The 21073-nt window shown below is 40.7% G+C and overlaps 1 protein-coding gene across 3 annotated transcripts in view; it reads right to left on the bottom strand.

Moving 5' to 3' along the window:
• Window positions 1-21073, bottom strand: part of USP24 (ubiquitin specific peptidase 24) — a 136385-nt gene that overhangs the window by 50964 nt on the left and 64348 nt on the right. For all 3 annotated transcript variants that reach the window (XM_043875796.1, XM_043875798.1, XM_043875797.1), the window contains exons 25-38: window positions 20591-20657; window positions 20352-20462; window positions 19556-19654; window positions 19291-19464; window positions 16255-16340; window positions 15990-16083; window positions 14797-14952; window positions 11903-12000; window positions 5551-5646; window positions 5208-5436; window positions 4367-4526; window positions 3346-3501; window positions 1101-1171; window positions 27-187 (exon numbers count right to left, since the gene is read on the bottom strand). In XM_043875796.1, coding sequence (XP_043731731.1) covers window positions 27-187; window positions 1101-1171; window positions 3346-3501; window positions 4367-4526; window positions 5208-5436; window positions 5551-5646; window positions 11903-12000; window positions 14797-14952; window positions 15990-16083; window positions 16255-16340; window positions 19291-19464; window positions 19556-19654; window positions 20352-20462; window positions 20591-20657 — 1758 coding nt within the window. The remainder of the gene's footprint in view (window positions 1-26; window positions 188-1100; window positions 1172-3345; window positions 3502-4366; window positions 4527-5207; window positions 5437-5550; window positions 5647-11902; window positions 12001-14796; window positions 14953-15989; window positions 16084-16254; window positions 16341-19290; window positions 19465-19555; window positions 19655-20351; window positions 20463-20590; window positions 20658-21073) is intronic.

Below are 21073 nucleotides of genomic sequence, written 5' to 3'. Positions count from 1 at the left end.
TGAATGCTTTCATCTTTATTACATACCTCTGATTGACTCCTCGCATGATACTGGTTGGGGACCAGAGAGGCAGCTGAGCAGTGAGAATCACACCCAGCAGAAACTGATTTGGCTTCTGCACATCCGGGTGGGCTGAAGTATCTGTCTGGCTCAGAGTGTACAGCTGATCGCAGGCAACACGGCGAATCTGAAATCACATTTTTAGTGGCCAAGGATGTACATCAACCAACATACAGACTGCTTAAAAAAGGATTTTCCTCCAAAGTCCATACTCTGAAGGATGTTATAAGGGTGTGAGCATTTCAATCAGTAAAGTTTACATTGAATCCACTAGGGCTAATCTAAATCAAGAGTGGTCTGGATACTCATTTCCCAAATTATTCTAGTACTGTATTCTACTCTGGGCTTCCCTGCTGGCTCAGATGGTGAAGAATCCACCTACAATATGGGAGACCTGGGTTTGATCCCTGGGTTGGGAAGATCCCCTGGAGGAGGGCATGGCAACCCACTCCTGTATTCTTGCCTGGAAAAGAGCATGGACAGAGGAGCCTGGCGGGCTACAGTCATGGAGCTGCAGAGAGTCAGACACGGCTGAGTGTCTGAGCATGGCACATTCTACTCTAATCAACAGGCTTATAATATAATGCAAATGAAAATTAGAAAACAAACAAACAAACAAAAACCCCTCTTCTTCATGTGTCTCAAAGTTAATTTTCAAGGTCATGTACGAAAATGAGAATTCTAAGATCTGATGAAAGTTCACAGCTTGAAGTTGGTCTTTCTTGATTTGGGCCAACAAGTTAATGTTTAATGTTGGCTGACTTGGCCAGCTATGGATGTTGAACACTGTAAGATTTTGTTTGTTATAAATGAACACAAGTTAATCATAGCACTAGTTTCTTAACTTCTGGTGAAATACAGACAAGAAAGGAAGGTGATAGTCTAAGCGGTCACTTTGCTGTCATAGTGGTCTGTAGCACTCTGTATGATTCCTCAAGAGGACTAAACACCACTCCTTCTAAACTCCCCACAATGTCACAGGTATCCAGAGAGCCCAGGCAGAATAAGACCAAAGGGGTTTTGTATTGAGTAATCCTTACCTCAGCACTTGGTGATCCAAGCAGAATATCAATGATAAAATCAGCAACACAAGGCAAGCTATAGAAAGAGGCTGAAGGTAAGAATAAGGAGAATGGGGGCAGGGGAGGAAACTAAGTTAGGAAATGCATTTTCAAAATTTCAGAAGTTTAGAATAATTTCTTACCCTTAACTATCGTGGACATCATCTCTTCTTCCACACAGAATCAAATTCAGTACCTCCATAACTCCCCCGTGAGTGTCTAAGGTGCTTGGGAGCGGGACTGTGTTTAAGTAATCTCTGTACCCTCACTTTTCCCCACAATGTCTTGTGCTCACTAGTGACAGAACAGATATGTCCTGCTTTGATAAACTATCAATACCTCTGAACTATAAAATGTACTCCACAATAAACTTACAAATGATGAAAAAGCTTGAAGTTATAACTTTTCTCATCCTGATTTGAAAATATTACTGTAATCAAACAACTGTAGGAAACTGAATGAAAAGTATGGCTTATGCTCAATAGTATTTCACAGTGACTTAGACTTCTCATATATAAGCCTTTAAAAGCAAATCTGACCAAAGTAAATCATTTTTGATACTGTACTGTCAAATTTTTGATACTTTACTGTTCCATAAACATGTAACTTTTTCTGTATGTTTTTGATATCTTATATGATGAATTTGGATGTTATACCGAATAATACATAATGATCACCAATTCTATGTAACAGGCAGTCTGAACCAGTAATAACAGCAATGAATTGGGCTCCATGTGTTGGTACAATTTTTATAAGTCAAGTTGTTAAGACCTCATCCCTGAATAAGTATTTATTGAGGGCCTACTACACACCACACAGTGTTTGGGTGTTAAGGATTCATTAGGAAACAAACGGGACAAAAGTCTCTGTTCTTACGGAGCTTACCATCTAGGTGGGGAGGGGATAATGACAATAAACATGATAAGCAGAGAAATCTTACTGTAGGCTGTACAGTGATAAGCGATATAGAAAAAAACGACAACAAAGAGTCTATAGGTGAATGCTGAGAGAGGTGAGAATTGTGATTTCTCTAAAAAAAGGTGGGGGAAGTGGGAATAGCCAGTGCACGGGCCCTGAGGCAGGCATGTGCCTGAGTGTCTGGGAATAGCTAGGAAGCCAGGGTGGCTGAAGCATGGTGGGTGAGGCAGGGAGTGCAAGAGGTGAAGGCACATAGGCATCAGTGGCGTGGATGGTGTCAGGCCTGGAAGGCCTTAGGGAAGATTTGGCTTTCACTCAATGTGAACTGAGGCCACTGCAAGGCTGTAAAGAGAGGAGTGACAAGATCTGACTTACATTTTAGCGGGTCCACTCTGGTTACTGTGTGGAGAATAAACTGCAAGGGTAGAAGCAGGGAGATTAGTCAGGGCACCGCTGCTATAATCAAAGTAAGATATGATGGAGGAGCAGAGGGTACTAACAGCAAAGGTGGCCTAAGGGGAGGAATCCAGGTAGAGTCTGAAGAAGGATGTGTTGGCAGATTAGAAGTAGGGTGTAAAGACAGGAATCCTGGAGTAGGATGACTCCAAGAACAAAAATGCTATTAATTAAGATGGGCAATCTCTTGGGTGGTGCGGGCCAGACCAGTGTTCAGTTCTGGACATGTTAAGTTCAGGAAGTCTATTATATCTAAGTAGAGATGTCAGGGGAGGGGTCCAGGCCACAGAGGCAAATTTAAGTGTTACCAACACATAAAGGGAATTTAAGGCTGTGAACATGGACGTGATTATGTGGTGAGAATGAGTGTAGACAGAGGGGAAAAAAGTGACCAGGCGCCGAGCCTTGGGGAATCTAATGCTAAAAATATGTTTGGCAATAGCCCCAGTTTGTCAAAACCAACAACAAAAATAAAAGAACAAATCTTGAGTTTCATAATTTTTAATACTGGAGTTGTTATCAGTTTAGGGATTGATATATAATTCTACTTCTATAGCTTATGACCTACAATTTTGGCTTGTTTTAATTCCTCCACTAGATGGTAAGCTCTCCTGGACAGCAGACATACTGCCTTTGTAACATCAACTGTGGAACCTTGTATACAGAGGTGCTCAATAAACACTTGTTCAGAATTTAAGTACTCTAGCACTATTCTTGCCTATTCCACATGCCAACTTTCCCCTTTTCCATTTCTATTAACATGACCTTATCTATGAAAGGAAATAAATAATTCCCAACAGAAACCTGGCCTTTTCCTAAAACACGAACAGCAAGCAGGCCTCCTGCATACCCAGCTGTTGGCTCCGAAGCTGCAGGCAGGTGACAAGAAGGGACAAAGCCTCTCCGGCAATCAGTGAGTCTTTGGTGGACACGGACTGCTGTCGTACACAGATGCCCGCGTGCAAGGCCACTGGGTCCCCTTCACTTCCGGAGCTGCAGTTGCTTCCTGGAAACATACAAAACAGAAGGTTATTGCAGGCTTACTGTGGATCCCACAGGACCCTCGAGATTATAACCCTTTAATGTGTCCAAAATCCTCAGGTGAAGGTAAAGAGTTCAAGAAGACACTCTGGTCTAAGAAACAAGAGAGAATTAATCATTTACTTTGACCCCCACTGCTTTCTTTGTACTTAAAACACATTTAGAAGCACTGAAAAATACATTTATGACGAAAAACTAGTTTTAGGTGCCAGAAGCAAGAACAGTGCAATTTTGGAGGCATGTGGGAGTCTTCCTGGGTTATTAGAAATGTTCCTTATCTTGATCTAATGGGCTATACTTATGTAAAAACCCTAAAACTCCTGTACATTTAACATTTCTGCACTTCACTGTGTGTATGTCATATAGTTTAAAAGGTCTATTATTAGTGAGTTATATACACAGCAGGGAAACCAAATGAAGCTAAGAAATAAAGCTATTCATAAAGGCCTAACAGAAAATAACAGGCCAAACCAAGAAAATGATTTTTCCAGGTAAATATTCTAGATGAATTTTTATTACAGCCATAATTATTGGCCTCATGACACTTTTAACACAGCAAGCTAAAACTCTGCTTGGTTTCTCTATTTATTTTGCATTTATAAACTTTTTTCTTAGTATGACATATATAAATGGAGGATGTATATACATACATGTATACTTGAATATGCACAAATCTTGAGGGTTTATTTAGCTTGATGAATTCTGTTCATGCTCAAAAGCAAGAGAAAAGGCTTTCTCCTTTCTGTGACTCTGAGTAACCTATACAAAGATGATTCTTATAGCTACTTCCTGTTCAATATTCTAATTATTTTACCCTTTTTAATCAGTACCTGAACTGCTGAGTCTGTTTCGAATTCCAGCAGGAAACAGAGAATTACTTTCTTTAATTGGTTGGCTACTCCCAACAAGGTCAAGCCGTCCTGCAGCTGCAGCCCATGACAGTCGCATGAAACAAGCCACGGTAGATGTAAAATCACTGACTTCCATTGTCTAAGGAAGCAAGAAAGAGTGCCGTGAATACTTGAACACGTCCCACTGACTTCAATAACCTCCTCTTGGTCTCAGTTTGCAGTCTCATTTCCCTCCAATGTCATCCACAAGACAGACAGCCTTTTTCATGCTTCTGTACTGTTCAGACTTACAACTGCTTCTCTGCTACTCACAATACAGAGACCCTGCTCTGCAGGTTCTGGCTTCAAATCACCCATTTTGTTGTCACCATTTCCCCTCCTCCACACACAGCATCTGGTCTATGTGAATCACCATGTGACTTCCTACACAGGCTTCTTTTCTAATTGCTCCCACCTTCCCTTTCACCTGAACAACTTTCCTCTCTCTAAATGAATCCATGGAAATGGAATCACTACCCATTTTTAAAGGCTCAGCCCCTCCTACATGGAATCCTTGTGACAGCCACACGTGAAGGACTATTTCATTCTTCTCAAGCCCTGAAGAATGTCTTGCTTTGGTAGTCGTCTTACAACAGTTGATGTTTTCCACCTGAATTACAGTGGATTCTGCACTAGTTGATCTCTTTCTTACTTACTGTAAGCTCCTCGAGGATGATACTCACATCAGTGATTTTTATATCTGCATAGACCGCCCCCCCACCAGCGGTGCCTTCTGTACAGGAGGCCCTTGGGACTCCTTGAACAAACACAAGCCACTTACTTGTATTGCAACTCGTGCAGCAGGAATGATCTCCTCAACTCTGATGGAAGACCGGTCAGACACTGACAGCTGTCGGTAGGATGACTTCTCTGGGGTGCCACATAAGGACATCTGCCTGCTCGTCTGCCGGCTGACGTTTCGGAATGGGCGAGAAGAAAGTGCTTCTATGCCGTCTTTGGTGAGGTCTTCATCCAATAAGGTTGGCAATGTTTGTCCCACGAGTAAAAATCTGAAATGGAAATAAGCTAGGCTAAGCCAAGGTCATTTCATACTATGTTTAAAGGATGGGATCTGGAAGAGAGTCGAGAGTAGCCATCTGAGAGTAATCAATAGATTTACGTACCTTGCCAGTTGTAGACAGATGGAATAAACGCCCTGCCTTGTTTCATAGTCTACTTCTGATGGGATGGAATCCCTCTGCATGACATTTACAACCAAACTTCAAAAAAAAAGAAAAAAAGAAAAGGCAGGGTATTTAAGACTTCTGTTTCTTTCACAGGCAATTTTCTATAAGTATTTAAATGCTTATCAATTACTTCAAATTCTTACATGATCCTTACATATAAATGGATCACACAGATTCCTATCACAATAATTTCTTATGGTACATATAAACTTCCAGATTCAGAATTAAAATTAGACTCCTTTCTTAGCCAAAAAGATAACCAATACAGAGTGTTTAGACAGTTTTCCTTCTCACTAACTTAGAGTTCACCAATCAACTGCTATGTTGGTATTAGAAGAGCTATCAATTCAAAAGTATATCCAGAGTTGGTGTATTCTATAAAGCTTGTTTTTCACATCTACTATCACCTACATTGCTATAAAAGTTTCCCAACTCTTCTTCTTGCTTCTACTCTTGAAGCTTCACCTCCAAAATCTATTCTCAAAAGCTCAACCAGAATGATCCCTTAAAAATGGGGGTCACCATGGGATTCCTCTGGACAAAATCCTCGTATGGTTTCCTATTCCCTTCACAGTAGCCTGTAAAATCCTGCATACCCTGACCTCTGGTATCTCTGTAACCTCACGCCCCCTACCCTTCTCCCCTCACTCAGCCCCAGTCACACTAGCCCCCTGCTGGCTTTGCAGACACCAGGTTGACCTCACAGGGATTAGCGTGGATGCTCCTCTGGACAGCTTTCCCCAGCATCTCCATATCTTGCTCCCTCACCTCCTTCCAGTCTTTGTAAAATATCCCCCCATCAGTGAAGCGTTTTCTGATCACTGCACTGAACCAGCTACCCGCTCTTCTTTGTCTTATTTCTTCTCTACAGTTCTTATCACCACCTGACATACACTTTTACTTCTTTATTGCTTGTCTTCCTTTCTGGACTATCATCTTCACAAAGACATGGATTTTTGTTTCATCTATGCACTCCTCTGTTTCTAGTACTTAGAACGATGCTGAGCACGTACACCGACATTCAGAAATAAGTCAGAATTAAAATGCCTTTGTTAGCACAGCTCTGTAATTGGCTGAGTGATCTGAAATGAGTTTTCACCCTCTATTTCCACTTCTGTTTCTAGTCCCCTTGATCTCTGCAAGGTCTCACCCAACCTCTCTTCCCTGAAGGCCTCCAACAGAATTCCTTCAATTACCCTCTGCTCAAATTTCAAGCTGGCTTTCATTCTTTCCTTTCCTGAAAGAGATGGCATGCCCACTTTCTTTATGGAGCATATCTTCCAACTGCAGTGGAACTTAGCCCCATTGGTTTATCACCCCCCTTTATCTTTATTCTTTTCTTTTTCATTGGCCCCCTTTACCAAGCTCACAATGAGAACCAAGGCTTCTCCAAGTTAAAATCAAAACAGAAAAGCAAACTTTCTCTTCAGTTATCCTATCCTTCAAACTTCGGTCACCTCCTTTCTCTCACTCATACAGCAGAGATTTCCACTTAATGATTCTGCTTCCCATCCTTAAACTTTCCACTCAACACTTGGCAGGGGCTCAGGCTGCAAGGCTTTCCTTATAACATGATGCCTCCTTGAACATCCAGTGCCATTCTCCACTTCCCTCAAGGGCATCGTGTCCAAACCATCGCCTTCATGTGACTCACAGAGATCTTTTGCACAATCAAATTCACTTCTCCTGACTTTCTCAGTTTCCTCCATCTTATCTTCATTCCCCACAGGGACTAAAGAGTTATCATTCACTCATTCTCCCAAGCTAGAAATCAGAGGGCCATTTTAAAAATGTTTCCTACTCTATATCTGTGCTTCTCAGGTGGCTCAGTGGTAAAGAATCCACCTGCCAATGCAGAAGACACAGGTTTGATCCCTGCATTGGGAAGATCCCCTGGAGAAGGAAATGGCAACCCACTCCAGTATATTCTTGCCTGGGAAATCTTATGGCCAGAGGAGCCTGGTGAGCTAGTCCAAGGAGTAGCAAAAGTTGGACATGACCTAGAGACTAAACAGCAACAACAATCTTACATCTAATCATAAAGACTTGCCTATTTCATCTTATAAATGTCTCTCTACCACTGTCCCAAATTTAGAACCTGTCATCTCTTCTCTGGAACACTGTAACAGTTCTTACAGTTCTCCCTGCCTCCAGTCTCTTCCATCTGTATTCATCTTTTCTACTGCAGTCAGAGTAACTGTTCTAGCTAACTCCAGGCTTGGACACCCCCTGTTTTTACAAGGTAATGCTGAAATTCCTCACTATGACCCCCTCTTCACAGTCTCTCTCCTTTATCCTTTGCTCTAGTCTCACCAGGCAACTGTAGTTCCCAAGACAGCCCCTTGCCTTCCAGGCTTTCACTCACCCCACCCCTCCTCTGGCTGAGAATGTCCCTATCCCAGAATTACCTAGAGAATGTGACTCATCTCTGTTTCCAGCTCACATGTCACTTTCAGGGAAGCATCTCCTAATCTTATTACCTCAAGCAAACCTTACCATTTAACCACAGCTTTCTTCCCCACTTCATCCCACAAAGCACCTTTTACAAGCCTCTGTTTCAATACTGGCAATAACAGTTTGTTATTTTTTGTTAAACCCTGAGGCTCTCAGTTCAGTTCAGTTCAGTCGCTCAGTCGCGTCCGAGTCTTTGCGACTCCATGAACCGCAGCACGCCAGGCCTCCCTGTCCATCACCAACTCCTGCAGTCCATCTAAACCCATGTCCACCGAGACGGTGATGCCCCCAACCATCTCATCCTCTGTTGTCCCCTTCTCCTCCTGCCCTCAATATTTCCCAGCATCAGGGTTTTTTCAAATGAGTCAGCTCTTCGCAACAGGAGGCCAAAGTATTGGAGTTCCAGCTTCAGCATCAGTCCTTCCAATGAACACCCAGGACTGATCTCCTTTAGGATGGACTGGTTAGATCTCCTTGCAGTCCAAGGGACTCTCAAGTGTCTTCTCCAACATTACAGTTCAAAATCATCAATTCTTCTGCGCACAGCTTGCTTTATAGTCCAACTCTCACATCCATACATGACCAGTGGAAAAACCATAGCCTTGACTAGACGGACCTTTGTTGGCAAAGTAATGTCTCTGCTTTTTTTTTGGTCCCTGTTTTTTTAACATGCTATCTAGGTTGGTCATAACTTTTCTTCCAAGGAATAAGCATCTTTTAATTTCATGGCTGCAGTCAACATCTGCAGTGATTTTGGAGCCCAAGAAAATAAAGTCAGCCACTGTTTCCCCATCTATTTGCCATGAAGTGATAGGACTGGATGCTATGATCTCAGTTTTCTGAATGTTGAGCTTTAAGCCAACTTTTTCACTATCCTCTTTCACTTTCATCAAGAAGCTCTTTAGTTCTTTCACTTTCTGCCATAAGGGTGGTGTCATCTGCATATCTGAGGTTATTGATATTTCTCCTGGCAATCTTGATTTCAGCCTGTGCTTCCTACAGCCCAGCATTTCTTAGGACGTACTCTGCAAATAAATTAAAAAAGCAGGGTGACAATATACAGCCTTGATGTACTCCTTTTCCTATGTGGAACCAGTCTGTTGTTCCATGTCCAGTTCTAACTGTTGCTTCCTGACCTGCATATAGGTTTGTCAGGAGGCAGGTCAGGTGTTCCGGTATTCCCATCTCTCTCAGAATTTTCCACAGTTTATTGTGATCCACAGTCAAAGGCTTTGGCATAGTCAATAAAGCAGAAATAGATGTTTTTCTGGAACTCTCTTGCTTTTTCGATGATCCAGCAAATGTTGGCAATTTGATCTCTGGTTCCTCTGCCTTTTCTAAAACCAGCTTGAAATTTGGAAGTTCACGCTTCATGTATTGCTGAAGCCTGGCTTGGAGAATTTTGACCATCACTTTAATAGTGTGTGAACGAGTGCAATTGTGTGATATTTCGAGCATTCTTTGGCATTGCCTTTCTTTGGGATTGGAATGAAAACTGACCTTTTCCAGTCCTGGGGCCATTGCTGAGTTTTCCAAATTTGCTGGCATATTGAGTGCAGCAGTTTCACAGCATCATCTTTCAGGATTTGAAATAGCTCAGCTGGAATTCCATCATCTTCACTAGCTTTGTTCGTAGTGATGCTTCCTAAGGCTCACTTGACTTCATATTCCAGGATGTCTGATTCTAGATGAGTGATCACACCATCATGATTATCTGGGTCATGAAGATTTTTTTGTACAGTTCTTCTGTGTATTCTTGCCACTGCTTCTTAATATCTTCTGCTTCTGTTAGATCCCTACCATTTTTGTCCTTTATTGAGCCCATCTTTGCATGAAATGTTCCCTTGGTATCTGTAATTTTCTTGAAGAGATCTCTAGTCTTTCTCATTCTATTGTTTTCCTCTATTTCTTTGCTTTGATTGGTGAGGAAGACTTTCTTATCGCTCCTTGCTATTCTTTGGAACTCTGCATTCAAATGGGAATATTTTTCCTTTTCTCCTTTGCTTTTCGCTTCCCTTCTTTTCACAGCTATTTGTAAGGCCTCCTCAGACAGCCATTTTGCTTTTTTGCATTTCTTTTTCTTGGGGATGGTCTTGATTCCTGTCTCCTGTACAATGTCACAAACCTCTGTCCACAGTTCATCAGGCACTCTATCAGATCTAGTCCCTTACATCTATTTCTCACTTCTTCTGTATAGTCATAGGGAATTTGATTTAGGTCATTCCTGAATGGTCTAGTGGTTTTCCCCCGCTTTCTTCAATTTAAGTCTAAATTTGGCAATAAGGAGTCCATGATCTGAGCTACATTCAGCTCTTGGTCTTGTTTTTGCTGACTGTATCGAGCTTCTCCATCTTTGGCTGCAAAGAATATAATCAGTCTGATTTCAGTGTTGGCCATCTCGTGATGTCCATGTGTAGAGTCTTCTCTTGTGTTGTTGGAAGAGGGTTTTGCTATGACCAGTGCATTCTCTTGGCAGAACTCTATTAGCCTTTGCTCTGCTTCATTCCGTACTCCAAGGCCAAATTTGCCTGTTACTCCAGGTGTTTCTTGACTTCCTACTTTTGCATTCCAGTCTCCTATAATGAAAAGGACATCTTTTTTGGGTATTAGTTCTAGAAGGTCTTGTAGGTCTTCATAGAACTGTTCAGCTTCAGCTTCTTCAGCATTACTGGTCGGGGCATAGACTTGGATTACTGTGATATTGAATGGTTTGCCTTGGAAACAAACAGAGATCATTCTGTCGTTTTTGAGACTGCATCCAAGTACTGCATTTCTGATTCTTTTGTTGACTATGATGGCTACACCATTTCTTCTAAGGGATTCCTGCCCACAGTAATAGATATAATGGTCATCTGAGTTAAAGTCACGCATTTCATTCCATTTTAGTTCACTGATTCCTAGAATGTCGATGTTCACTCTTGCCATCTCCTGTTTGACCACTTCCAATTTGCTTTGATTCATGGACCTAACATTCCAGGTTCCTATGCAATATTGCTCTTTACAGCATCGGACCTTGCTTCTATCACCAGCCACATCCACAACTGGGTGTTGTTTTTGCTTTGGCTCCATCCCTTCCTTCTTTCTGGAGTTATTTCTCCACTGATCTCCAGTAGCATATTGGGCACCTACCGACCTGGGGAGTTCATCTTTTAGTGTCCTATCTTTTTGTCTTTTCATACTGTTCCTGGGGTTCTCAAGGCAAGAATGTTGAAGTGGTTTGCCATTCCCTTTTCCAGTGGACCACATTCTGTCAGACCTTTCCACCCTGACCCGTCCATCCTGGGTGGCCCCACACGGCATGGCTTAATTTCATTGAGTTAGACAAGGCTGTGTGATCAGATTGGCTAGTTGTGGCCCGTGCGATCAGATTGGCTAGTTGTCTGTGATTGTAGTTTCAGTCTGTCTGCTCTCTGATGCCTTCTCTCGGTGCCTACCGTCTTACTTGAGAGACTTGGGGCTCTCAAGGGCAGGGATAATATCTTTGCACCCCCAGCACTAATGCCTTACACAACATAGATTACTAACAATCAGATCCACCTTATCTCAAACTGATGTGGGAGTGACCAGAAATAGCACAGTCTCCTCTCCTCTTGAGAATTTCCCCCACTACCCAACGGGAAAGAAACATGCTTCTGTCAGTTTTCCAAATAATCAAAAGTCATTAAAACATTTAAAAAATATTCTAAAGACAGAAACATCATTCCTTCTTATTACAACTCCCATAATAGGTCAAATAATGCCTTGTAGGCATAAATAAGGCCTGGCAGGAGAAGTTAACTAAAATAACTCTTATTCATTTTCTGCAATTCATATAATACAATATTGAAACTCTAACCTCAAACCTCCTGCTTTGAGGAAGTTCTCACAAAACGATTTTGCACAATTTCTTGCCATGTCATCATCGGCTGTTGGCATGAGTTTGGAGCTTAGAACCTTGGAAAAAAGATAAAGTAAAATTAATCATCCCAACATTTCCAGTAGAAATTATTCCTTTATACCAAGTAAAGCAATCAGACAACTTGAGTCAGAATCTCTTTAATTGCTGCTCTTTTCTACCTTCAGTAGTATAAGGAGGCTGATGTTTCATAAATAGTTCCATTTACTTAGCATGAAAAATCCTTTTGTTTTTAGAGAGCTAGTATGGTCCTCTTTCATGAAACCAGCAAATGTGAATGTCTCAGGCTCCCAGATTTACCTAAGAGCAGGTAACATTATGTGTTATGCTGCTATGTTCTAGAAAAAGTATATAAACTGAAGTTTTATAACAGTCCATTTACTTTAAATGCTGGATGAGTTTCCTGATAATGATTCTAACTCCTATTCACTGAGCAACTGTCTACAAGGTACTAGGCATAAAATGAAGTACTTAATTTGCTCTATCTCTTAATCTCACTCTGCAAGGCATAGGTATTTTATTCTACAGGGAAAGACTGAGACCTGAGAAGTTATGTGACCTCCCCGCTGCGGTCACACAGTTAGAATTTGAGTCTAGATGGGTCTCACTCTAACATCCATGCCCTTTTTATGACACTGCAGTATCCACCTTAAGGAAACTATTTTCACATAAATAATCAACCTGTAGTATGAGACTACAAATTTAGCTCATATCCTAGTTTTACCACCGACTAGTTGAGAGATCTCACATATGTAATCTTCCTTTTCGCCTTGGTTTTCTCATCGGGTAAATGAGGACAATGATTACCTTTACCAGAGTATTGTTTGTAAGTAAGATAACACAAACTTAAGGTCCTTAGTATAATCACTGGCACAAGATAAGTGCCCAGTAAACAACTGCTTACTTAGTTAGACTTAAAATTTTTAAAGCTCATTGTCTCAGTTTTCCCAAGGTTTTAATCTAGATGTAATTCAAGGTCCTTTCGCTATTTAAAAAAATACGATTCTATGAACTTATTAGCAATTTTAGGAGCTTAGATTCTTAATGTGATATTTTTGTCTAAAGATGCTTTCTTCCTAAGTTGCCCTTTGGGAAACTGGTTCGCCAGCTTCAGATCACAAGCATCATTCAGGAGAATGGGAACTTTCCACTATCCTAACGCTTTCTGAGTGTTGTCAGCCACAGGCACACACTCCCCATGCTTAATGGACAACAACTTAGTTAGGGTGGAAGGTTTTCCCAAAGGAATGGGTCCTTCGAATATCCACTCTGAATTTCCCTAGAAGGCAAACATAAGTTAAAGACAGAAATGCAAGGACATGAACCTTTCAGGTTAACAGTAAAAGAAGTGCTTTGGGAGTGTTAGGGTTTCTACATTTTCTATAGAGCAAAAGGCAACCTATCAGAGGAATTCCCAGTTAATCTGAAGTTCTAAAATAAGACTAGGGATAATTTACACAGTCTTTTGGCTCTAAAATAATGCAATCTAAGTAGCTGATGACAAACCAGACCCACTGCTAGGTCATTCAGATTTTCGGGGTGCTCTCAAATGTGGGTGTTAAGATTTATACCTTAATTTTCTAAGACAATTATTCAAAAGCAAATAACAAATCTGGCAGCAATGCAAGACACAAATTTTATAAGACTGAATTAGCCAAAAATTTCTAGGTAATTTTGTGTTTTGGAATATTGTATGTGTTCTTAAATGCTCACAAGAAATGAGGTCACACTTTATTTTTAAAATACACACTAAATATTTTTTCCTTTTGGACCCAACAAACACTTTCACAAGAATGATTATTTTAAGGCAACTATGAAACATTATCACAGCTCCACCATACAAACATATAAATAATGAGTTAAGTATAAAAATGAGTGAATATAACTTTATACTCCAAATTATACTGTCAGATGAAATAAAACTTTGAAAACATGTCTGAGCAGGTACCTTCTTGCCAATTATGACCTTTGTTGTGATTCAAAACTTACTGAAGATAAATGGTCATTTGATAATTAAGGTTGCTTAGGCACTGATCTGGATTCCTCAATAAACAACTAACTAAATAAAACAATTTAAGGTAAAACAAAATCATTCAGGGCTTTACATTCCCTAGAACCTTAAGTGGCCTGAGGGTCTGGCCCACCTCTTTCTAAAAGCAGGACAGTTTTCCACCAGCCACACCCTGCACAGAGCTTTGTTACTGTTGATTCCAGCACTCAGCCTATCCAGCCTCTCCTTTGTTTTACTCATAAGAACCTGGAGCAATTATCATGTCTTTTCAACTCTGTGGTAGTTAAGACTACCACAATAATTTGTAGATGGTAAATAATTAGTAAAGTTTACTGAACTGAATCCACTAATTTAAAGCTACTGTTAGGAAGAAGGGTAATAAAAATATTCTTTTGCTCACATACTTTTAATAAAATAGCTTTTCAAAAACACCCTAAAATAATAATGTTAAATGTGTTTCCTGACAAACTACATATAAAGCTTCATTAATGGCAACAAATTGCAACAGCTTTTTAAAAAAGTTAGGATGCATTTAGTAACAAGGCTGAGGATTAATAACTGATGTTATGAACAACTGCAAAACTTCCAGAGGAAATTAATTACACATTTTTATACATTAGGCTTCCTAATCATTTATTTACATAGTATTTTATAACAACGTACACAGGTATAAGTTGGGGAAAAAAAGAGCATTTTCAAAGTCCAAAACAATAAAACACTTCAGTTTATAGTCTATTTACTTATTTTTGACATCTGAAAGCATGAATCTTCAGACCAAAATGAATCTGTCAAAATTAAATTAAAAAAAAATGAGGTTTCCTACTTCTAAGTTGTAGAGCACTCTGAAGGTGGACATTCCTGGAGCGAAAGATCGAAACAGACTTTCTAAAATTGAACTGGCGCTTGGCTGATGCTGCTGCTTAGAAGACAGGGACGGAGACTTTGAAGACTGAGAGCTTGCTTCAGACAGCAACGTTTTCTAAGTATAAGATAATGAAAAAGGGACATAAATGAAGGAGAAACATTATCACTATATATTCTAATATTCTTTTCCACTTTAATATACTCAAATCATTGACATTTTCTAAAAGAATTAACCTCAAAGCCACATCACTCTTTAATTATTAACAAAGCACTGAACTCCATCACACAGATCGTAAGTGCTCAACAGCATTCCATTCTACAGGAATGCCTCTCAGATTGTATTCTAAGCAACACTAGTGAGGTCATCCTAATTTATTTCCAGGTTTTTAAAATTTGTACTACTGAACTCTGATATTTAAATTATAAGACTGCAGAGTAATAGTTTTCAGAATTTTGGGGGGTTAGTTAGTAATATAATTTATAATTATATTAGTTCTCTTCTCTTTCAAATTAATATATAAGGTATATGTGATAAGGTTCTGACCTGATCTAAATAATAATCACTGAAATACAAAATTCTTAGCTTAGTTTTAACAATTTTGTTCTAAATGAATTTATTCTGAAAATACAATTAAACAATATTATAACTAAAAGAGAATTTTACTATAAACTCTTAAGGAACAAGATTCTAAAAATTAAACAAAAGGAACTTTAAATATCAACTGTGAAAAAATTAAGCGATAACTTATTTATGCAAGCAACTCAAACATATGCAACAATCACACTCAGAGAGGCATCATGACAGAAGAAAAACATCATAGTCGAATGAGAACTAGAGTCTGACCCTAGATGAGACACTTCATTACTCTGGGTTTGGGTTTCCTCAAAAAAAAAAACATGAAGGAGGGAGAAGCAGATGACATTAAAGGTTCTTCCAGTTCTAGAATTTGATGTCATTATTGACTACAGATAATTTAAAAGTCATCACGAAGTTCAGACTTCCATTTATAGCAAAGGTATTTTTCTAAGGAAAAAAATCTGTTATGGGAAAGATGATATCGTACGACCTTTATGTGATGCTATGTTGCACTTTTACTGAATCATGATAGAAAATTTCCATGCCTGTTAAATAACTATCCAAGATACTCATACCTTTCTTCCTAAAGAATCAAGTTGATCAAGGGCTTCCTGAATGGCTGGATCAGTGGGTATCAAGAGCAGAAGCTTTCGTACTCGTAGAGTTATCCTGAAATTTTTCAAATGTGAAATTTTTTTTCTTAAAAGCCACAGTTTCAAATAAAAAATAGTCAAAATTAGTAGGGGATGTGAAGTGATATACATTTTGAGAAAACATTTATTTGGTTCCCTAACTTTAATAGCTTGCTCTCTTGCAAGCTTCACAAACATTTCTATTTACCTTGGCTCCTCTAGATTGGCCAGCTGGTAAAGCATGTCAAATACATTACACACAAGTGCCATCACCACACCAGGGAGGGATTTCTCCTGAGGGAAAAAGCAAAACAGAGATACAAACTTACAAAAGAATTTTCTCCTTTTCTAATCAAAGGTACAAACAATAAAATGACTGGTTCTTAAAGACTGGCTACTGTAAAACTTGGGGCTTCCTTGGTGGCGCAGTGGTAAAGAATCTGCCTGCAATGCAGGAGATGCCAATTCAACCCCTGGGTTGGAAGATCCTCTGGAGAAGGGAATGGCTAACCACTCCGGTATTCTTGCCTGGAGAATACTACGGACAGAGGAGCCTGGTGGGCTATATAGTCCATAAGGTTGCAAAGGACTGGACATGACTGAGTGACTAACGCTTTCACTTTGACTTCACTGTCTTAATACTGCTCAGAGTGGGATTTCATTCTTAAATTCTTACTACATGAAGAATACGCCTGCAATGCAGGACACCCCGGTTCAATTCCTGGGTCGGGAAGATCTGCTGGAGAAGGGATAGGCTACCCACTCCAGAATTCTTGGGCTTCCCTTGTGGCTCAGCTGGTAAAGAATCAGCCTGCAATGTGGGAGACCTGGGTTCGATCCCTGGGTTGGGAAGATCCCCTGGAGAAGGGAAAGGCTACCCACTCCAGTATTCTGGCCTAGAGAATTCCATGGACTGGGTAGTCCATGGGGTTACAAAGAGTTGGACACGACTGAGTGACTTTCACTTTCACATATAAGTATAGTTAGTTTTTAAGAAACATCACAATATTAACATTAACCCTGCAGGCTTCAGTGGTATCTATAATAAGACTATGCTCTCTAAGTTTTAAAGAGACAGCCACACAAGGATCTTACATCTGTCATTAAATGAAGGAGCTGTATATAATAACCCTCTCTATTACTTAAATATTTTTACTTCACATGAGTGCTGGTTATTATCTTACTTTCTAGACTGTAAACGTGTAAAGAGGAGAATGTCTTTTGTCAGTTTTGTACCCCTGGTGCCGAGCTCAGTTCCTGGCACAGAGACAGAACAAAAAATCTTGACTGATTCATAAAATCATTCGACAAATACTGACTACCTATTATGTTTCACTACTGTTTTAGGTGCTGGAAATACAGTAGTGAGCAAAACAGACAGAGGTCTGCTCTCACAGAGCTTACATTTCACTGGGGAGAGAAAGAGGGACATTAAACAAGATGAGTATTTTACATGGTATGTTAGACGGAAATAAAGCAGGGAAGGGAAATGAACTGTGCAGGAGTAGGAAGAGGCTCAAAGTTTAGACGGGATCGCTAAGAAGGCTCACCGAGAAGGCTACATCTGAGTGAGAGCTGGAGGAAGTGAGAAAGAACCTGGGTATCAGGACAGAGCATGCCTGGGTACTGGGGAAGAACAAGGGCACAGGCCCTGCTGTGTTTGAGGACCAACATCGAGGCCGCTGCAGCCGGAATGGTGAGAGGGAGGGTGGGTCCTGGGGGAAGACCAGGGGAGTACGCCAAGTAGACCTGAAGGTCCGAGCAGACTCCGGCTCTTCCTCCTCATGAGGTGGGAGGTGCTGAAGACTCTGAACTGAGGAACGGCCTAATCTGACTGGTCTGTAAGGAGATCACGGGATGCTGGGAGCCACACACTGGAGAGGCTGACCTGGTGTAAGGGCAGAGGCCCCGAGACCAGAAGCAGCACTCCTGCCGCCCTCAGGCGGCGGCGGGGGCACGACGGCTGCCTGCACCTGTGTGGACGCTGCGCAGGCAGAGAAGAGGAGCTGGCTTCTAGACGTAGATGTGTTTTAAAGGTAGAGTCAAGGATGTGGTGATGCACAGAGGTATGAGAGAAAGAAGGGACCCCAAGACGCAGGCATGAATCCCTAGAAGAATAAAATAGGCATTATCTGAAACAGGACAAGACTGTGGGATGAAGAGGTTTGGGGTAGGAGCAGGTGGTGGGAAAGGGGGTAGCAGCTCAGTTTCAAAAGTTAGAATGGAGTGTCTATCACACATGGAAGAGGAGATGCTGTGTTGAGTAACTGGTTCCATGTATCAGACGGTAAAGAATCTGCCTGCAGTACAGGAGACTTGAGTTCAATCTCTGGGTTGGGAAGATATCCTTGAGAAGGGAATGGTAACCCACTCCAGTATTCTTGCCTGAAAAATCCCACGGACAGAGGAGCCTGATGGGCTACAGTCCATGGGGTCACAAAGAGTTGGACTAGACAGAGTGACTAACACAACAATCTACACTTCAAGCTAAAGATAAAAATTGGGGTGTTATCAATGTACATATAATATATAAAGTTTTGAAACTGGATGAGATTCCTAAATAAGTGTAGACAGAGGAGAGGTCAAAGGGCTGAGCCAAGGAACTTCTTTCCATACAGATCAGGAAGATAAAGCAGCAGCAGAGGAGCCCAAAGAGGAAGACCTAGAGAGGGATGGAGAACCCGGTGAGTCCTGGAAGACAAGTGGAGAAAGTATTTCAAGGGGAAATGATCACAAGGAACAATTCTGCAGAGATGTTGAGAGGATGAGGATTAAGAGGTGGACAAAACTTGTGGAGTCTGACTCTTCAAGAAGAGTCAAGAGATGATGGTAAAGAGACTCCAGACTCTTTCGGGGAGCTTTGCTGATTTGAAAAGGAGAGAACTGAGGGAAACTGAAGCTGAAGTTTGGGTGAAAAGGGTACTTTTAAAAGATGGCAGTAATAACACAGCACATTTGACTGTTAATGGTAATGACCCAGTAGAGGACAATCAATGAAGAGAGATGTAACAGAGCAGCAGCAAGCAGGGGCCAGGCAGAATCACTCAGACTCAGAAGAGTCTGGTTCAGAAGACTGACAAAGTACATAGTCGTCTCTCAACTAAATCCCAGCATTTCTGCGATACAGTTCTGAAAAGTCAGGACTTATGAGGAAAGGACATAATCATCCAAATCTATATGAGCTGAAGGCAAAACTTCATGATGTTAAGTTCTTGTTTTGCACTTGAAGATTATCACTGGATACCTGTTCCATGGCGTATGATGAGCTGAATACCCCGCTGCTGCTGCTGCTGGAGCTGGTTGAGGAATCTGCGGAGCTCCCAGATGGTGTCCCACTGCCAGAAGTTTTCACTGTGAGGATTTGTTCATCAGAGAAGCCCAGCTGGTGGAGTAGTTTTTGATCTTTATTCACTGTCAGCTGCAGAAAGTGGTTTCTTAATTACTGAGAAGGAAAACAGAGGAGAATACGGGCAACAGACTACAGTGACACAAAATGTATTTACACTTACCAGACTGTCATTTGTAAATATCTGTATACTGTCCACTGGAGAGCACAACTGCTTGGCTATCTTCCACCGGACACTCCCTATGGTTTCATTACTGTGAGCCTGTAAAATGAAGTGAAACAATATTGTAATTCGCTTATCAATGAATTTAAACAACTATTAGTGAGCACCTTATATGTACTGGGCACTGCTGCAGAAGCTGGGAACATAGCCGAGAACCAAAAGACAAGAACCTTTGCCCTCATGAGGCTTCCCCTCTGCAGTAATTAAACATTCTATTCCATATGTCACTCCCCATCATACATGTAATCAAATTTCAAATCCTTCCATTGCAGAGCCTTCCATTCTTCCCCTTCTCACCATGCTCTAGTCACACCAGTCACTTTCCTTGCCACTGAATAAGACAAACAGACTTCCACCTCAGGACCTTTGTACCTGCTGCTCCCTTGGTATGGAAAGCTCCTCCCCAGAAATAACTTGCTCTGTCAATTCATTCAAGTGTCCATTCAAATGTGACCTCAGAGACGTTCCCTGTCCATTCTAAAATATGACATGTATACCCATCTGATTCTGTGGTATTCTTCTTAAATGTTTATAACACTCATTATCACCTGATATCATGTACTTACTTATGTATCTGCTTATACTCTATCAACTTCCTATCACTTCAGATCTTTACTCTAAATGTTTACTAAACAGCTTTTAGAATAGTCATTCAAACTGCTATCTTAATCAATGATGTTCATATGAAAATAACAAGACAATATGGAAATGGCTTCAGAACTTAATGTAAACCTACCTCTACAGTGAAGGTATCTTTGGTAGACTCATAAGTAACGTTAAGAGTTAAAAGATGTCCATGGAATGAGGCACCATGAGGTAGAATAGTTCGGGGAACAGAGTAAAAATCCTTGAAAAAGACACAGCAAGTCAAACAAACAGCACAGTGCCACAGTTAAATGCTGCAAAAATACACTCCTAACAGACTGAGACTAAGTATAGGATGATAAAGTTGTTTTACAAAGAAGAGAGGCTTACCTCTATAGTGATCACGTAACGTTCTGCCAGAAGCAGTAATCGCTCAATTATTACAAGTTTAGTGGATCTATGAATTAAAAAACATTTTTTGAACATACTTGAAATGAACTGCTGACATGAGCTGAATTTCAGTCTCTTTCACCAAAACCACAATCACATTTAGCCCTCACTGAAATCTGCAAAATTAAACTTCCCTTTTACTCAAGGGGGAAATGGTTCAAGCCGGTCACAGCTGTCACATACAGATGGAATAACAGGGCAGAAGCTGGCCCTGCCCCACATTTCCTTTTCTGTCCTTTTCTTTCTTTGTCTTTTTTATTTAAAACAGTTGTTCCACAAATAGAAGGCCTGCGCTTCTTCTGGGTCTGCAGGCTAATATGTTTATCAATTCACCAAGAATGAACAGTGAGTTTGAATCTCATAATCTTACAACTAAAATATGCCATATAATTCTGTAAACACACAGAACCTGACAAAGTTCTG

This window comes from Cervus elaphus, chromosome 20 (assembly GCF_910594005.1).
Source record: "Cervus elaphus chromosome 20, mCerEla1.1, whole genome shotgun sequence".
NCBI classification, from domain to species: Eukaryota; Metazoa; Chordata; class Mammalia; order Artiodactyla; family Cervidae; genus Cervus; species Cervus elaphus.
Note: the sequence above shows the minus strand (reverse complement) of the source record. Positions and strands in the feature narration are given on the sequence as shown.